Genomic DNA, 18154 nt, shown 5'->3' with positions numbered 1-18154 from the left:
CAGTTTTGTATCCATTAAGTCCTTTGCACAAAGACTTTTTCTCCCATTTGTCCTAGATAGAATCCAGAAGGAAGAGGCTGAAGCACCACACTAGAAACCAAGAAACCAGAAGTTCTGGTCCTGCCATAAGTACAACCCCAGTTACTCTCTCACAAGTCTAGGAAGAACACAACAGCAAACCACTTCCAAAAATCCTTGCAAAGAAAACTGCAGGTACTTGTCCAGGCAGTCACCAGAAGTCAATAACTCATGACCTACACATAAAAATTTCAGATAGGTATTGTTGGCAGATGATCGCATACATCACAATGGAAGCAAAGCAATAGCAATAGCACTTAGACTTGTATACCGCTTCATAGCGCTTTTACAGCCCTCTCTAAGTGGTTTATAGAGTCAGCCTCTTGCCCCCAACAATCTGGGTCCTCATTTTACCCACCTCGGAAGGATGGAAGGCTGAGTCAACCTTGAGCCTGGTGAGATTTGAACTGCTGAACTGCAGCTAGCAGTCAGCTGAAGTAGCCTGCAGTACTGCACTCTAACCACTGCGTATATGAAATGCTTCTAATCTTATGTGTGTTCTTGTTAGATCCTGATAGGTCACAAATTTTATTTCAGAATTCAAAACAAGGATAAAGTAATATCAGAGCATTTCAATCTCCCAACAAATTTCCTGACAAACCTCCAAGTGACTATTTTGGAAAAGCAGAACTTTAACAGTAGGTTATTTACACATTACAATTGTTAACAGATAAGGTACTTGAAATATGCCACATCTGTAACCCTGAATCTGAATATTGTAACTATCTTTCCCTCCCTTTTCCTGCTTCAACTTCATTCAAGTTTAAATCCTATCTCAGTCTGAGAACTGAAGAAGTTTCTTGGATGAGAATTGAAACGGTTTCAAGGGAGAAAAACCAAAGTCGAATTCTTTTTTGGAAAAGCACCTTTGGGACAACTATCACCACAACTATCCACAGACATACAGGTTTCTTTCTGCCTCCATTTGAAGAAGCAGTTTGATTAGCTTTTCAGATCATTCATGCTATTGCAGCAAATATTAGGATGACATAAAACATTACAGAAATATTTTGAAAGCATAAAATCGATCTACAAGCTTTATATGACCTGCTGATTCATTTCTGTTAATTTCTGCAGCTTGTCCATAACATCTTCAGCCTCTGTAGCCTCAACAATCCTAGTACTGAAAGCAGAAACACAGACACAGGCAATTGTGTAGGCAAGGATCTAGAAAATAGAAAAAGTAAGAAATGATTAGAATGAATTCATTATTTAAAAGTATGTTTTATGCACACACAATCTGGGAAAGACAAACATGCTGGAGAAACAGCAGATGAAAAGCAAGCATTGGGAAAGTAAACAGCATTCTCTTACTTCCTGTAATGTTCGGCTTTGGTCTTCTGCATCATCCAAGTACTTGCAAAGTTTACGCAGAGAGGTAGAGATGTGAGCTTCAGAATCTGTCAAGTTGCTGTGACTCATCAGTGACAGAACAAGTCCTACCCCCAAGATACATCCAGTGCTAAATATAGGAAATTATAGAAAAAGAAAGTGTTAAGACAGTCAGAATTCTAATTTAACCAGATATAGAGAATTTTATTTTTTCATATTCCAGTAAATTCTGGATTCCTATTAGTGTCATTTGTAAGAAATCATAATGATGTCAAAATGATTACACATGTGATGACATGATCACATGACTGATATAATTACACACTTGTGTCCTGCATAGAAGTCATTGCATTTTCAAGACGACATGATTATAAAGTTGTGTCTTGTTTACAAACTTTATACAAATATTAATGTTTATGTAATTTGGGATCAATATTACAACTTCATTTTATATTCATATGTTAAAGTTACACACAGCCTCAGAACTATATTTTTAGATGCCTGTTTAAACAAGTATGTGCAATCATTATTCAGTTCACAGCAGTTCATAGATAAGTTAAGAAACTGACATATCTGAAATGAAATTCATTACAACAGATCACTCCAGGTTCTGCCTGACCTATAGTTATAATAATTTATTAAACTTGTATGCCACTCAACAGTGGTCCAAGCATAATTGGATCCACTAAAAAGCATTGAGACAATGTGAAGAGATATGTATGACAGCCTTTTCAGACAGGTGATTCTCATCAAGTAACAAAATACATCGCTCTTACTCCACAGTGTGGAAGTCCCTGCTATTCAGTCCTTCTACTGGAAACAATGAGAAATATCTGTAAAGCTGTATGATATTAGGCACATCATGCAGCACATGTGGAGACTCATAATGAACATCCACAATGCAAGAACTGTGTAAATTTGGAAAACACCTGCCATTCGCTAGTATTAGCAGCTACATAAAAATAAAAACAATTATATCAGTGATGGCCCCGATGTAGTCATACCTTCATAGAGCTGAAGCATATTTATTCAATTCATGAAGAAGATATTTAAGAAAAAATTAATGCTGGTATAACAATTTCACACTGTTGTTGCTTTAATCCAGGGGTATACAAACTGTGGAACTTTAAGACTTGTGGATTTCAACTCCCAGAATTCCAGCATGGCTGGCTGTGGAATTTTGGCAGTTCAAGTCCACAAGTCTTAAAGTTCCACAGTTTGGACACCCCTGCTTTAATCATTCAGTCCTATCCAACTGTTGGTGACTTCCTAAGCAAGTGCTCTCTATGCTACCCTGTCAAGCACAGCTTCTTTCAATTGTTGGATGTCCATCTTTGTATCAATTTTGATGCTATCCATCCAGCGTGTTCTTAGTTTTCCTCTTATCCGTGTTTCACTAACCATTCCTAGCATCATTGTAATTCCTGATTACTTATGTTTAAAAATTACATTGTGAGCAATCCACCACTAGATGGCAATAAAGTCTTATAGGAAGGCTGCCACTGTCCCCTATCAAAAAATGGTATGTGAAACTATAAAAAATACCCATCTCAACAAGCTGGGTCCCATAAACATTTTTATTTAGATTATTTAGAAGCACTTATTATCAATACATTCCAGGAACCATAGATTCTTATGCTTCTAAAAACAGAGAAGAACTGTTCCACATTTCCAACACAATGGAGATAACCCAGGGAACATCTTGACTAACCTCGTTGGGGAGAAGTGCCACCTATAAACCATCTTGTATATGTTTTCTTTGAATGCTGTAGATATTGTAAGTTTAATGGTCTTACTCCATAGATCCCACCATTTGCCCATTTCAATCTCATAGCCAAAGTTTCTCTCCCATGCTATTAGGCTTTTATCCATCTCTTCATTAGCATCTTGGCAGGTCAAAAATTGATAAATCTTCGATAACATTTTTTTGTCTCCACCAAACAAAATCTTATCTAGCCCCTGAGGGTTTGGGTAGATCCCAAACCGTACCTTATCGCTTTTAAACCTGTTTCTAACCTGTAAATATTCCCACCATTCCAGATTCCTGCCCTGCTGCTCTAATTCCATCTTTGTTTTCATGTTGCCATCTTCTGTCATGATGTCTTTATATGTTATGTTTCTTGTCCAATTAAATACACTGGGATGCGTTAAGGCCTCTAATGGTGCCAACCAGCACGGAACCCTAAGATAGTATTTTTTCCTCATCTTTTCCCAGACCCCCATCAAAATCTTCCGAATATAATGTCCCATGAAGTACCTATGGGGGGTGTCTCTTTCTTGCCAGAGGGAGGCATGCCATCCCTGAGGGAGGTCATGTCCCTCTATAGCCAATAGGCGCCTTCTACTCAACATCACCCAATCCTTCACCCATGTCATAATTGCTGCATTATAATATGCTTCCCAGTTGGGTACTCCGAAGCCTCCCAGTTCTCTACGTTTTTGCAATATTTGGGCTTTAATTTGTGCTTTCTTGCCTTGCCATATGAATCGAGCCACTATTGTCTCCAGAGATTTAAAAAAAATTTTGTCCAATTTAGTTGGTGCCGTTTGAAACAGAAACAAAAATTTTGGTAATACATATGAATTCAAATTCAAATTCAAATATGTCTTGACTGTCGCAATCCTGCCCATCAAAGACAGTTGTTTACCACTCCAACTTAATTGTTATTTTGAATGCTGTGTTCTCTCTGTAGTTCTCTAGTGTATATTTCAGTAATTACTGTTTCTTGCTGAATTATATACCGTTCTGCCTCACAGTGCTCCTTCTGTGGGCCTTTTATTTAATTCCCTGTGTACTCTGTATTGTATGGGCATTTTATTTTACATGCACATCATTATGAATAATATAGTATACATATTCATAGTGCTAATAAATAGTTATTTACTCTCAGTTCATTGGGAGGGCAGACTACATAATCCACATGGGAGAATTAAAGAAGGGAGAGATTTCATCTTCTAACAAAATCCCGGTAGGAGATGACCAGACTGAGCCTAAGGGAGGGGTTAAACAGATCATCAGTCTTGAGTCCCTTCAGGGCCACAAGAGATCTAAATCCATCCCCTCTTGAATTCCATTGACTCTTATTTACCGCCAATTTGTTTTAAACATTAAGAGTTCAGATTTTGTAGAGAATAGTAGCATACAATAAACCTATATTCATTTGAACTGCCATCAGATTTAATTTTTTTCCCCATAGGATCAATTATATGAAAACCACATATTTAAGGAAGGTCCACTACTGCCTAAATATGTCCACTTTGTGAAATCCTTGCATTCCTTTCTCTGGGATTTTATAGACCCATTTTTAGAAAAAAATTGCTGTACCTACTTTTGTAGACATCCTAGGCTGGTCAATTAGAGCCACAATGTTTAACTAATTTATAGAGCCATTCATCACACGAGCAAGCGACTCTGGGCAGCACACAACAAAAGAAAAATTTATGATTTCAAAATTTAGTCCACATTTTGCTCTGAATCAAATTGTCCAGAATCTAAAATGTTTCAGTCAAATCAGACTGTTTTCCAAATGATCATTTCAGCATCTGAACTGGGTGGTTGTTATATGCCCTAACGTTTAATAATTAAATTCTAAAAAAAACAAAACCAATAAGGTATTTTAATGGATAAAATATGAATTCGTTATGTACATCCCTACAAAAATTATTTGGCCTATATGAGTACTTAGTTTCTTGATACAGTTTTTAAAACTGTACTTTAGAATGAGGTATTAAGATACTCTTTCTTCAAATATTTTATGAACTAGGAATATTTGCAACCTAAAATGACATTCAGTATAGGTAACAACCAGATTTTTATTTAGCTCATTTTGCCCCAAACCATACCTAAAATAGGAGGCAAAAGATCCTACTCTTTCATCTCCCCACCACTGCACTATACCTCCATCTGCTCTTGGCTGGCAGGGAAAGCTAATTTGGCTACAATAATCAAGCTTTTATCTTATGCTACATGGGCACTCAGACATGAAACAGTGGGCATTGCAAAGCAATGTGGCTAATGCATCTCCCTTTTACCATATGTGCCTGCTATCATGCCAGAAGACAGTCGAGCTATGCCAATTTGATTCTAAACTCAGCTCTCCTTAGATTACAGTGAGGGTAGCATCTAATCAGTGCCAAAGAAAAGTCTAAAATCTCTGCCAACGAAACATGGAATCTGCATACATTTGCATACATTTGCACAGCTAGGTATTTCCCGTTTGCTTCCAAGTGTCAGATTCTCAAATAGCAAAAGAAAGTAAGAAGACTGAACACTTATTCTTTGTGGCATAAAATAAGAGAGGAAAAAAGGAAGGAATTGAAGGATGAAAATGGGGGGGGGGGTTTAACCTAGCTGAGGCAACTAGATACTGAATCAGGACTGATTCATTAATGCTTACAATTTAAATAGATTTTGGAAGTGTAAACCTGAAATTCACCTCTAAAATGGCCTTTTTACCTAAACATTGATTCTGACAATTGCTTTAATGGTCAGAATACACCTCAGGGCCCATGTAATTTTAAATGTTTTTCCCAGCATCACCATTCCATACATCTTAGTCTTTTCCCAGTTTCCCAGCCTTTTTGTTCAACACCTAAAGTTGTAGCCTGCTGCTTGGCAGACCTAAATAAGTTTCCTTTCATCCATACTTTACATCCAATCTCCAGCTGTTAAATTAACACAATAGCTCCTCCAGATAAAGGAGCAGGGTGAGACAGCTGCTCCTGAAGCTCAGACTGTATTATAAGCACATGTCTGTTCTAACAACAGGTTCCAGAGATGGTAGGCTTAACTCAACCTTACCATCAAAAGCTTCAAAAGTGCATTTTATTAATTAACTTGTCAAGGATGATTCTTCTGTCAACACTGGCCGACTTCATGATGCCATTACTGCGCTCCATTTTATCTTAAATGCTCCAAATCCTCAGTGTTCTAGGTCTAGGACAGTGATTGTGAAGCTTTTCGGCACCAAGTGCCCAAACCGGAAAGTCTGCACGTGTGCTGGAAACCCAAAGATCAGGTGGGCGGTGCACATGAGTGCACTGGCCAGCTGGTCTTCAGATTTCCGACACGCGCATGCATGCTTCCGGAAGACCAACTGGCCGGCGCACATGTGCATGCCGTAAACAAGAACAACAGCTGGTGATGGTGCGTGTATCCACAGAGAGGGCTCTGTGTGCCACCTCTGGCACGCATGCCATAGGTTCACCATCACGGGTCTAGGATCTAAGTGACACTGCATAGTTATCTTTATTATGTACTTTGCTTTTTCTGCTTAGCAGAAAAGCAAAGAAAATGTATTTGCTGGGATGGCAAGAAATGCCATCCTAGCAAATACATAAACTAAGTTCCATTTATTGAACAGACCCAGAACACATAGAAATATATTTAGGGGCTGTGTTCTAAATTCTAAATATATCCCTTAAATTAAGTTGATACAAATAAGTCTGCAGGAAATACCATATATATATATACCTCCGTGGAATAAGAATAAAAAAATTAAGTGCCTGAAACCATTTTCCCATGTACTCATAACAAAAAGGATATCCTTCTGTTCATATGGAATACGTTTTTCCCTATACAAATCATACTTCAGTTTAGGAAAAAAGTAATGAATGAAGCAGTCCTATAGTTTTCTACATATTGCATGAAATTTATAAATTCTTCCACAGCTGTGGGAAGAAAACAATGAAATCTAGTAACACAGAAGACTGGGTGTCTCGGTTTCAGAGGGTATGACTGTAGATATCTGCCTTTTGGAGATGTTTTAAATCTCTACTATATTTATAGCAAGCGTATATTATATATGTAGCACGCCCCACTTTGTACCATGTAGTAGGCAAGGTTTTTTTACTGCACAAATACTGTGAAAATATATAACAGAAAACTTTATAAGGTACAGTTAATTATTCAACATATGGAGCTGTTCTAAATACATATAAATCTTATGTCTCATAAGAAGCCCAGCTATAATACAATATGGTAAATCTCTACCATCACTGTTTTCAACCTAACCTCATTACTGTTCCCAAAACAGTGTGGATAACATGAGTAAAATAACAGAAATTGCAATACTAAAAAAAGGAAAACACGTGGCATACTAAAGCACAAAACTGCAATAAAATTAAGCAATCTAAAATTTAAGCATTTTAAATTTAAAAGGTATTTTAAATATATATTTATTTCATTTATTCAAAGAATCCCCTTTGGGATGCATCTCATTTTAGTACAACAAAAAAGCATATAACTTTTTTATAGTGGATAATCAAGCAAACATTGTTTATTCCTTCTATTTATACCATTTTTTTCCCGTAAAGCGCTCAGGAATATGTACATTGCCTATAGTTTTATCTTCAAAAACATTTTAGAAAGTAGAATTAAGATAATATTATGCAACTGGTATGAGACCAATAAAGAGTCACAACTAAGCTCTATGATCCAGTTTTAACTTTATTAAACCTGGAACTGCATGATGCTGGTGAATTACAGTTCCTAGTATTCCTGTCAATAGTCATGTTGTTTGGTTGTTGGGTGTTATAGCTCAGCATATAGAGCAGGGATGTCAAACTCGATTTCATTGAAGGCTGCATTCGAGTTGTGTTTGACCTCAGGGGGCCAGGGTGGGCATAGACAGCTTGACATTACTCATGTTGGGGGTGCCTGTGGTAGCCCGAGCACTCTGCCAGCGAAAACACGCTCCCGGTCTCAGTTTTCGGCTACGACGGCCTCCTGCAACGCTCTGCCACCAAAAACAGAGCTTGGGAGGGCCACGTGCAGCCCCCCCCCCCAAGCTCCATTTTCACTGCCAGAGGCAGTGCAGGCCACTCCTTCACTATTTGCAGGGCAGATCTGGCCTTGAGGTGACACCCTGATCTAGAGGAATATAATTCCTGCCCTTGATCTATGCACAACTTCACCCTACACATCAAAATACAAGCATAACAACAAATATATAAATGTACATACTTGTACTCAAGACTTGTGTCGAAGCAGCAATCTTCTAATGCCTCCAGGGACTTCATCAATAGGAGATTCATTTGTTTGTCAGCTACATCACTAGGGGAGGAAAAGTAGTGGTAATATATCCTAGCTGATACATTGTAAGTCTTGTAAATTATTACAGTGTTTCTTGATCTGATAATCAGTTGGCTATTATTATTTATATATTTTTTCCAGTCTGATACAAATCAACATTTTGCATCCATGGGCAACAAAACTATATGCACACACACAGAAACTAGCTAACTACACAACATACAATGTGGTGTAGTAAGAAGGTGGATTCCAAGGAGAGGGTGTGTGCATTCCAAAGGAATAAGAGGCAACTAAGTCCAGATCTTATGTATGGAAGAAAGAGGGTAAAGACAGGACCTCCCTAATCATTCACAGAGTATATTGTAAATGCAGACAGTGAAGTCCTCAGTCTGGCAAAACTTTTTCTATAGGCATGAAACAATACGGAACTCAACTTGGAAGAATCATCATGTGTCATTATTTTTGAGATACACACACCTCCAAAAACAGCATACACAATCATGCCAATGGGAAGTGTTGCTAACTTCTCTTTCTTCTCTTTTGATTTTTAACAAACATATCTCAAAAGACCAAAAGAGAGAGAACTTCCTTATCCTTTGACTCCATTCTCTATGCAACAGAAGCTTTAAAGGATGAAAGGATATGATTCAAAATCAATTTCTAGGCAATTTCTTCTTTCAATCTTTCCATCCTTCTGATTACTATAAAGTGCAAATCTATTTCCTTTCCACTCTTCTCACATGTTCAGTGTTGTAGCCTAAACGATCTTGCAAGAGCAGAGATAAATAGTTATAGAAAACCGAATCAGCTTTATTCTCTCTCTCTCTCTGTTTCAAAAATAGCAACTTTCTTAAAAATGTAAGTTTCCTTTTTCTGCTGAAACTATCAAAGTCTGCACTTTTATATGGTATGTCTCTCAATGAAAAAAATCACTGTGACCTAAGATACTAAGTCCCAAATAGGATGAATGGATGGATGGATGGGGAAATTATCATGAGTAGTTGCTTAGTTCCACATTATACAATACTGTGGTGTCTTTTTTATTAACAGTAGAGAGATAACTTTGCTCCCATGTATAATGCACTGATGTAATTTTATCTATTTCTTTTTAAACTACTTTTGATTTTATTGCTCCTATACTGTATTTTCCAAGCAGTTTTTTCAACAACATTGGGGAAAAAATATATAACTGTAATCTCATGAATTAGTTCAGGTAGTCCTCAATTTACAAGTATTCACTTAGTGATCCTTTGAAATTACAATGGGACTGAAAAAAGTGACTTATGACTGTTGCAGCATTCCCATGGTCACGTCATTTACATTTGGATGCTTAACAATTGACTCACATGTATGAGAGTTACAGTGTCCCAAGGTCATGTGATCACCTTTTGCAACCTTCTGAGAAGCACAGCCAATAGGAAAACCAGATTCACTTAACAATTGTGTTACTAATTTAACAACTTTCACTTAACAACTGTGGCAAGAAAAGTCGTAAAATGGGGCAAAACTCACAACAAATTTCTCACTTAGCAACATAAATTTTGGGCTCAATTGCGGTTGTAAATTGAGGACCACCTGTAATTACTTTTAAGCAAAATGACAGGGGAGAGCAAGATATATTCATTTCAAATATTAGTAGACACGTCTAGTTTTGAAGTATATTGAATACCCAAATAAAAAATAAAATTACAATCCAATGCGGCAAACAACCACTATGGGGATTAAAAAAAGTTTTAGTCATCCTTTTCTTCTCCAAATAAAAATTTGATTATTACTATTTTTAATGTGAGTAGCTGCTTCGTATCCTTTCATTCTGAGATTGGAATAATCCAGAATTTTCTCTTGTTTTCTACTCAAAAGTAATATTGTTTTTCATGATGCTCATTAAGCCTTTCTTGGGATATCAATGTAAAGTCTGGACTGGATGAGGAAGCAAATCTGTTTTGCTGTTGTTGCTGCTTATACAAAATGTATCAAAATGATCCAGTATTGGAATACTAAGAAAGCCCTATCCAATCTGGGGACATCCAAATGTCAGACATTTTATATGATTTCCAGCCAGCAAGATAACAGTAATGCTGGCTACGGAGGATGTGCTATAGCAAAACACACCTGGAGGATACTAGGTTGGGAAAAGCTTAGACTACATGGGTTAAGACTTTTGATTTTATTTTTGCAGAAAAGTCCACACTGAAGGGGCTTTCTCACTGTGAACGTAATCCATGAGGAGGCCTCAGACACTGCTGCAATCTTGAAATAGGGAAAGCGATAACTTACATGGCAGTGAAATAAGCGGAAGAAGGAAGAAGATGGGGGACCAAGGAAATAGTTCAAAATGAAAGCATCTTGCAGAATGACTTGGGAATTGTGAAAGGCAGAAGGCTATACATGTTGCTCTGCATAATATGAATATCTAGTGTGGGAAGAAGCAAAAGTTATTTGCACACCTGCCATAGGATGGAATTCATACCTGACTTTCTCTTCACATAACCGTGAAATAAACATCCCCAATGCAAGGCTCATGTGGATTTGAACAGCCTGAGACTCATCTGCATTTGGTTTCCCAGGTAACATGGCAATCAGTAAATTCAGGACTTCCTCAACCCTTTCCTTGTAGGATACAATAAAAACCGGCACCAAGAGAGACAAAGAGGTTGCTGCACAGGAACGAGCAATAGCACTTGCGGTATTTTCACCAGAGTAGGATTTCTAGGACACAAAAGAAAAGTCCCAAAGATTCTTAGTTTTATCCTTTTGTTTCTGCGTATAAAAGCTTTCAGCACATTGCAGACCTATATAGGAAAGCGAAAGGAAGATATAATAATGATTTTGACAGTGTGACTCTGCATACCTTTGCCTTTTATTTGGTAATACTGAAATAAGCTTTACTTGAAGAAAACAAAAGCAAATCTGTATTTTCTAAAATATACAAATATAAATTAAAATTATCAATTCATCATATAACTTTATTGGAATTTCCTCAGCAGGCAGGAGATGAGGAGAAGAGAATCAACATCAATAAAAGCACTATGTGAAAATGAAAAGAATACATAATAGTTGCAGAAACATCAAATACCAAATGCAAGGGAACTAAACACTTTAATAATTAATACACATTTCAGTGTATTTCTTAAAGTGTATAAACACACCTAGACTCACCTGTCAGTTTGTAGGTACTAACAAAAGTTTATAACAATTAAATATACAGTCTTGGAGGAAGAAATATCCTGAAATCTTAAAACTCACTAACTATGATTAGTGCCTTACTTTCAATGGGATTTACTTTTCAATACATATCTATAGGACTGATCATCAAAACACACTAAATTATATCGTTCCTTCGAGGCAACATTACCATGGCTAAATTACATAGAGAAGCACACTTTGCATAATGAGAAAAAAGAAAGCAACTGGAACAACAGAACAGTATGAAGTCAAGTGACATTTATTTCAAAGCAGTGAAATCAGTCAAATTTGTAAAAAAAAAATGGAACAGTTTATAGGTGGATTTATAGAAATACAAAGGAAATTAGAGAAAAACAGTCCTACTGAGCGTTAGGGAATTTATGCCTTGGGAATTGTTTTAAGCACAGAATTCAGATAACTACCAAATGAACCTGTTTGGGAACAACTCAAGATTTTTAATTTCATTTAATTAACCATACAAAAAACAAAATAACAAATTAAGTTATAGAAAGATAGTAAGATAAAAGAATCCTTAAAAATTAGAAAGGAAAGCATGGTACATAGAGAAGGTCTTCATGGACACATATGCATTCATAAATGTTCTACATAAACATTTCAATGACTGCTGGCCATATTTCATTATAATCACCCATAACTAATTTATGCTGATAAGTGATTCGTTTGTAAACTGTTAACATCAGTTCTGCAGACTATTCAGTGGTTGGAGTTGTATTTTATCTTCCCAGTGCTTAAGAATAAGACTAGCAGCTATAAGCAAGAGAATCAACTTTCTTTATTCAGATGTCAATTTCTGTACAATAGAAATATACTTCAAAAGATAATAAATATCTGAGATTATTAAATCTTGTCTCAATGCTGAGTTAATATATATAATAGCTTCCTCTACAAATGAAATTATTATGGGACACTCTACAAACATATGGTTAAATGAAGCATTACTCTCATTGTACAGGTACTCCTCGAGTAACGAATGTAGTGGAGCCTGTCTATTACATTCATAACCCAAGGATTCATAGGAGTGAATCACATACCTTGAACATGATCACTCCCTGCTTTCGCAATGCACAGGTCGTTAAGTGAATAAGGTATTTCAGGGTGGAGAAGGCCATGGGCAGCCTACTGCTTCTGACCACCCAAGACCTCCCCAGACCCACTGAGATATCTCATGCTCCCCCCCCCCACATCCTGCCCTACTGGATCACTTACGTTACATAAATCTTGATGATCAGTGCAGCTGTCTCCTCACCAGCCTGTGTATTGTGGTTTTGTCTTGAGCAAAGATTTGCCAAGGCCTAGAACAGTGATGGCGAACCTATGGCACGTGTGCCACAGGTGGCACGGTGAGCCATTTGTCAGGGCATGCGAGGCGCTGCCCTGTCGGCTGGCCAGCGCGCATATGCGTGCTGGCCAGCTGAGTTCACCCTTTTTTAAAACCATTTTTCGCCCTCCCCAGGCTCCAGAGGTTTTATAAGAGCCTGGGGAGGGCGACAAGAGCCTCCCCTGCCCCCTCATGGCCCTCCGGAGGCTTCATGAGCTTCCCTGAAGCCTACGGAGCGCAAAAACAGGCCCTATGGGCAAACTGGAAGTTTGGGAACGGACTTCCTGTTTGCTTGGAGGGTTGTTTTTACTGGTTCCTGAAGCCTTCAGAGCGCTTAAAACGAGCCTCTGAGCAAACCGGAAGTGACTTCCTGTTTGCTCGGAGGGTCGTTTTGACTGCTCCCGAGGCTTCAGGGAAGCCTGCTGAAGGTCTCTGAAGGCTTCCGGGGGGGGGGGGGGGAGGCTATAGAAAGCCTCTGGAGCCTGGGAGGTGAAAAAAGCATGCAAAAATGGGGGGTCGCCCCTGTAGTGGGCCCATGTGCATTGGGGGGGTCACGCATTGCATTATGGGTGCGTCACATCTGCACATAACCCCCCTGAACTCCCCACACTTATGGCACGCGAGCCAAAAAAGGTTCGCCATCGGTAGCCGAGAAGGATGAGAGGTTGCATCCCTATAGGCTCTGGTCATCTTTGCAAAAAAGACTTTGCCAACAAGAACAAGCTCCATTCTTGTTAGCAAAGGAGTTGAGGAAAGTCCTTTGCCAATGAAAATGGAGCCCCAGAGAGATGCACTCGCCTCTCCTGGGCTCTCTTCTCAGTGGCAAAGGACTTGAGGAAAAGCCTTTGCCGATGAGAACAGAGGCCCAGAGGGACAGATGCGTCCCTCCTGGCCTCTGTTCTTGGCGAGAAAGGCTTTTTACAAAGACAGCAAAAAGCTTTGCAAATGGAGGCAAGGCTTTGGTGCTTCAGGTCTTCCCTCCGTTTACAAAGCCTTTTGCTGCAGTTCTCATCCAGGCTTCCGTTTGCAGAGAACAGAGGCCTAAAGTACAGTGAGATCATGAGAAATCAGTAGTGCAAGATCTCACACGACCGATCGTGTATAATCTTGAGATACTTAAGGCTTCCGTTCTCTGCACTCACACTGAAGGCCTGAAGCACCAAAGCAGGCCAAGAAAACCAAGGCTCGCTAAATCTTCACAAGATAAGTATCCACAGGTCTAGTGCCTGTGGAGACATGAGGAGGGGGGGAATAGTCACGGTGAATGTTGCAGAGCCTCTGTGATCGTTCTTAAGTGTGAACCACTGCCATGGTACCGCAACATTTGTAAGTTTGGGACTGTGTTGTAAGTACTTGGGAAGCTATGTCATAACTGTGAACGGTTGCTAAGTAAACTGTCATAATTCAAGGATTACCTGTATCTCCCTCAACATGATAATTTATTCAATCCTTTTCTATATAATTGCAATGGAGACTAGTAAGTATAAAATATTTTGTTGCGCAAGATGTAATCTAAGATTTACTAAAGTTTTTGGCTTTGATGTTAACACCTCTTCCCACTGTCTCTTCCCAGAAAATAGAAATTATTAATTTATTATTCCACCTGACCATTAAAATTTGCATAATATGCCAAATTTTCTAGTCAGCAACAGAATTTTATAAAGAATAATTGTAACTTGTTACAGCTGTAATTCTGACTTGCAATAGATTAGATATTTCTAAGGCAGAAAATACTACAGATTCAACTTGAGGTGTCAACAAATACTGCAGTTATAAATACTACCAGTGATTTTGTACCAATTAATACTTGGCCTTTGAAGTAGAAAACAAAATTTTTTCATGCTTAGATATTAATTGAGCCTTATTTTAAATCCCAGCTTCTACCCCAGTTTTTGATTTAAAAAAAGTTCTTATATTGTGAGATTTGGATTATTCAACAGCATACATTTAGCATGAGAAAAAGGATAAAACAAGGAAAGAATTACCATAAATCTCAAGTTGATAAAGGAATTTGACATCTATTTTGCTCCCAAGATAGTCCAACTAACCAAAGTTATATTGTGTGAATATCTCTAGAGTGGCCCATTAGACTTTCTATTAGAAAAATTCATCCCAGATTTGATTCTAATCAGACATGGAAATGATTTAATTCAACACCTGAAAAATTATGTTCATACCTCCTTAACAGACATCTAGTGTCTTTTCAAAAAGGGTTATTATTTTGATCCACCTACCAATTGAGCAATTAACTGAAAATCATTTAGAACAGATCATAGAGCTATAGCAGTTCCACCCCCCAAAAAAAATAATGTTCCCAAATATGTTGGCCTTCAATTCCCACAATCCACTGACAAACACCAATTTAGTTCATGTAAGAATTGTGGGAATTGATTTGTAAAACCTCTAAAAATCAGCAGGTTGAGAAAGGCTGTCCTATCATATTTCCACCATCCACAATTGCCAAGCTACTTAGATGAGTCCATAGCTCCTTGGGAAAATCTGCAATTAGTTATTTGCTGGATCTTTCCAGCAGAAAGTCAGGAAAGAAAAGAGAGGAAAATGGTGCCCCCATTCACTTCTGTATAAAAGCCTCTGTACAAAAGGATCGCCATCTTATTTAACTGAAGTAACATGCGGAATGTCATTCTATTAGAATAGATGAGAATGCAAGTGCTACTTCTTCTGTTCCTGTCCCTCCTATCAGTCCCAAGACTTTGTGGGGAGGCACAGCCTATGTTCATAATGTACACAGGGAGGTTTATTAAAGAGAACTACAGAAGCAGCAAAAGGGAGAAAGAGAGAGACCAAGTGACCAGAGCCCAAAGCAGAAAAACTAACTACATCTAAATCTACATGTTCATTCCATCTCCCATAAATCAGAAGAATCAGATCCTAGGGGAAAACATCAGGTTGTGAAGCTATATGAATGTTCATCTCCTATAAGATGAATGGGTTCTACAGTGCAGTTTTTTTGCCTTAGGGTTCCCTTGAGTGCCCATTCATTCTAAAGAAGTAGATTATTAGTAACTTACACCTAATTGGAGATATATTATTAAAACGATTCTATGATACCATAAATGAAAATGTAACTTTTTAAATTTTGTTTGACTGACACTATATGTTAACTGACAAGGGCACCTGGGTTTGGTTCTTTCTCTCTCACACATACAATGAAATTGCCGTAACACTATTGCATCATTCCTTGTGTGCAGCCTTTTGTAACAAGATAGTCTCTTTCACAGCATGGAAGAAGTGATATCAAAGATTCCCAAGACAGGGGTGGAGATTAACATAGACATACCATTTTTAGAGTGATAATTTCAATGTTGCCAGCCATGTATATTTTTTCCTTAGAGTGCTCTAACTTACAAAGTTGAAAGACTGCATGCTGTTCAAGCTTTGTTATCAACCATTTTGAACCTCCCTATTCTGCTCATCCCATTCATTCAGACTCCTCCTTACTTCACTAAAACATCATTTTAAAGCTGCACTATGCTTATGTTCCCCCAAAAGCTATGCCTTTTCTGTTTATAATTGACCAAAATGATATACAACCTTTTCATCTTTTATTTCTTCAGCAGTTACGAATCGGTAGCTACTATCTATGGCAAAGAGGGTCCATCTTTCAGTGGTGAAGGGCCACAGATTAGAAGACAATGATCACAGTCAGCATGGAACTGAGATGATAATATCACCAAAGTTGATTATGGCAGGATTTTGAGAAGATTCCAGGCCTGATGCTTTTTTGGTAGGGTAAAGTTTAAAAGGAGGTTATATAATTATATAATTGTTTTATTTTGCTATCTAAGGAATTTAAGCTACCCAAATTTTATTTAAATTGGTATGCCACCCATCTCTCTAAAAAGAAACTCTGGGTAGCTTACATAACCATAAATAACAGAGTAAAGCAATTATAGGATTACAACGTTAGACATTAAAAGCTAAAATGTTAAAATTAATATTAAAACAGATACAAAAAGCAATGCATAGATAGGGTTGATGTGAGCTCTTGTACTAATCTACTAACCACCTTTAAAATAGTATGTCCCCATTGGGGCCCCATGCCAGTTGGCAAAACCAGGTTTTCAGACTCTTTCAGAAGGTCATGAAATTGGAGGCAGATGTCAACTTGGAGGACATATTTCAAAGGGCAGAAGAAAAGAACCTTCTCCTGGACTCTGCCAGCTGCAATTCCTGGACTGATGAGATCTAGAGAATGCCCCTTCTGCCAGAGCAAGTGGGGTGGGCCAATCCCATTGGGTTGAGACATTTCCTCAGGTAACTTGGACCTATTGCATCTAGGGCCTGGAGTTGCACCTGGAAGTAAAGCCGCAAACAGTGCAGTTTGCACAACAGTGGTTTAACATGGGTCACCTCAGATCCCCTAAGACTGTTTATGCTGCTGCATTTTGTACCAGTTGTACCTTCCAAGTGTAGTCTCATGTAGAGTGCATTGCAGCAGTCCAAGCACAAGATGGCCAGGGCATGAGTGACTAAATGCATGGCCTCACAAACTAGGAAAGGGCACAACTGTTGCACAATCTGAAGTTGTGCATTGTGCAAAGACTGTCCCAGTCATGACCACCACTTGCTCTTTAAACAGGAGTTGTGAGTCCAGGAGGATGGCCAGGCTTCACACGGATTCTGTCTGGGAAAGAGCAATCCCAGCAAAAAACTAAAGTTATTAATCTCTAGGATCCTGAGGCTGTAGCTGCCCAAAGCCACTTGGTTTTACCAGGATTCAGCTGATTTTTGATTGCTTTTTGATGCCACTGACAGATCTACACTGAAGGCATGCCTACGATTAGAGAATGAGACTAGATTCCATGTACTGTATTATTTCAAATGTAAGGTCATTCTAAAAGCCGAGACGAACAAAGTAAAATCCAAATCGATTTCTTTCTCCAGTACAATAAAGTACAGTTGTAATAATGATTCTTAGTTAAAAACTGCTTTGACCTACCTGATAAAACCAAGGAAAGATTCGGCCCTTGGGAAAATAGTGACTGTCTACAATGCTAAGGAGGGTATCGATCACCATGGAAAGCCAGTGTTTTGTTGGAAGAAAGTCTGGCTCAGTCTGCAGAGAAGAAAAGCACTGAAAATTATCTAACAATATTTTTTGTTTTTTTAAAATCTGGTTATTTAAATGATGCAATAATTTTATGAACTGCCCAATAATAGAA

The 18154-nt window shown here is 38.2% G+C and overlaps 1 protein-coding gene across 1 annotated transcript in view; it reads right to left on the bottom strand.

Annotated features, from left to right (window-relative positions):
- Nucleotides 1-18154, bottom strand: part of FOCAD (focadhesin) — a 155932-nt gene that overhangs the window by 24830 nt on the left and 112948 nt on the right. Inside the window, exons 26-30 of the mRNA XM_087716118.1 lie at nucleotides 17932-18048; nucleotides 10914-11152; nucleotides 8375-8464; nucleotides 1393-1540; nucleotides 1126-1245 (exon numbers count right to left, since the gene is read on the bottom strand). Of these exons, the coding sequence (XP_087572244.1) occupies nucleotides 1126-1245; nucleotides 1393-1540; nucleotides 8375-8464; nucleotides 10914-11152; nucleotides 17932-18048 (714 nt within the window). The remainder of the gene's footprint in view (nucleotides 1-1125; nucleotides 1246-1392; nucleotides 1541-8374; nucleotides 8465-10913; nucleotides 11153-17931; nucleotides 18049-18154) is intronic.

This window comes from Thamnophis sirtalis, unplaced genomic scaffold (assembly GCF_051295495.1).
Source record: "Thamnophis sirtalis isolate CommonGarterSnake01/CBP01778 unplaced genomic scaffold, rThaSir2_p1.2 scaffold_5, whole genome shotgun sequence".
NCBI lineage: Eukaryota > Metazoa > Chordata > Lepidosauria > Squamata > Natricidae > Thamnophis > Thamnophis sirtalis.
This window is presented reverse-complemented; position numbering and strand designations above follow the sequence as displayed.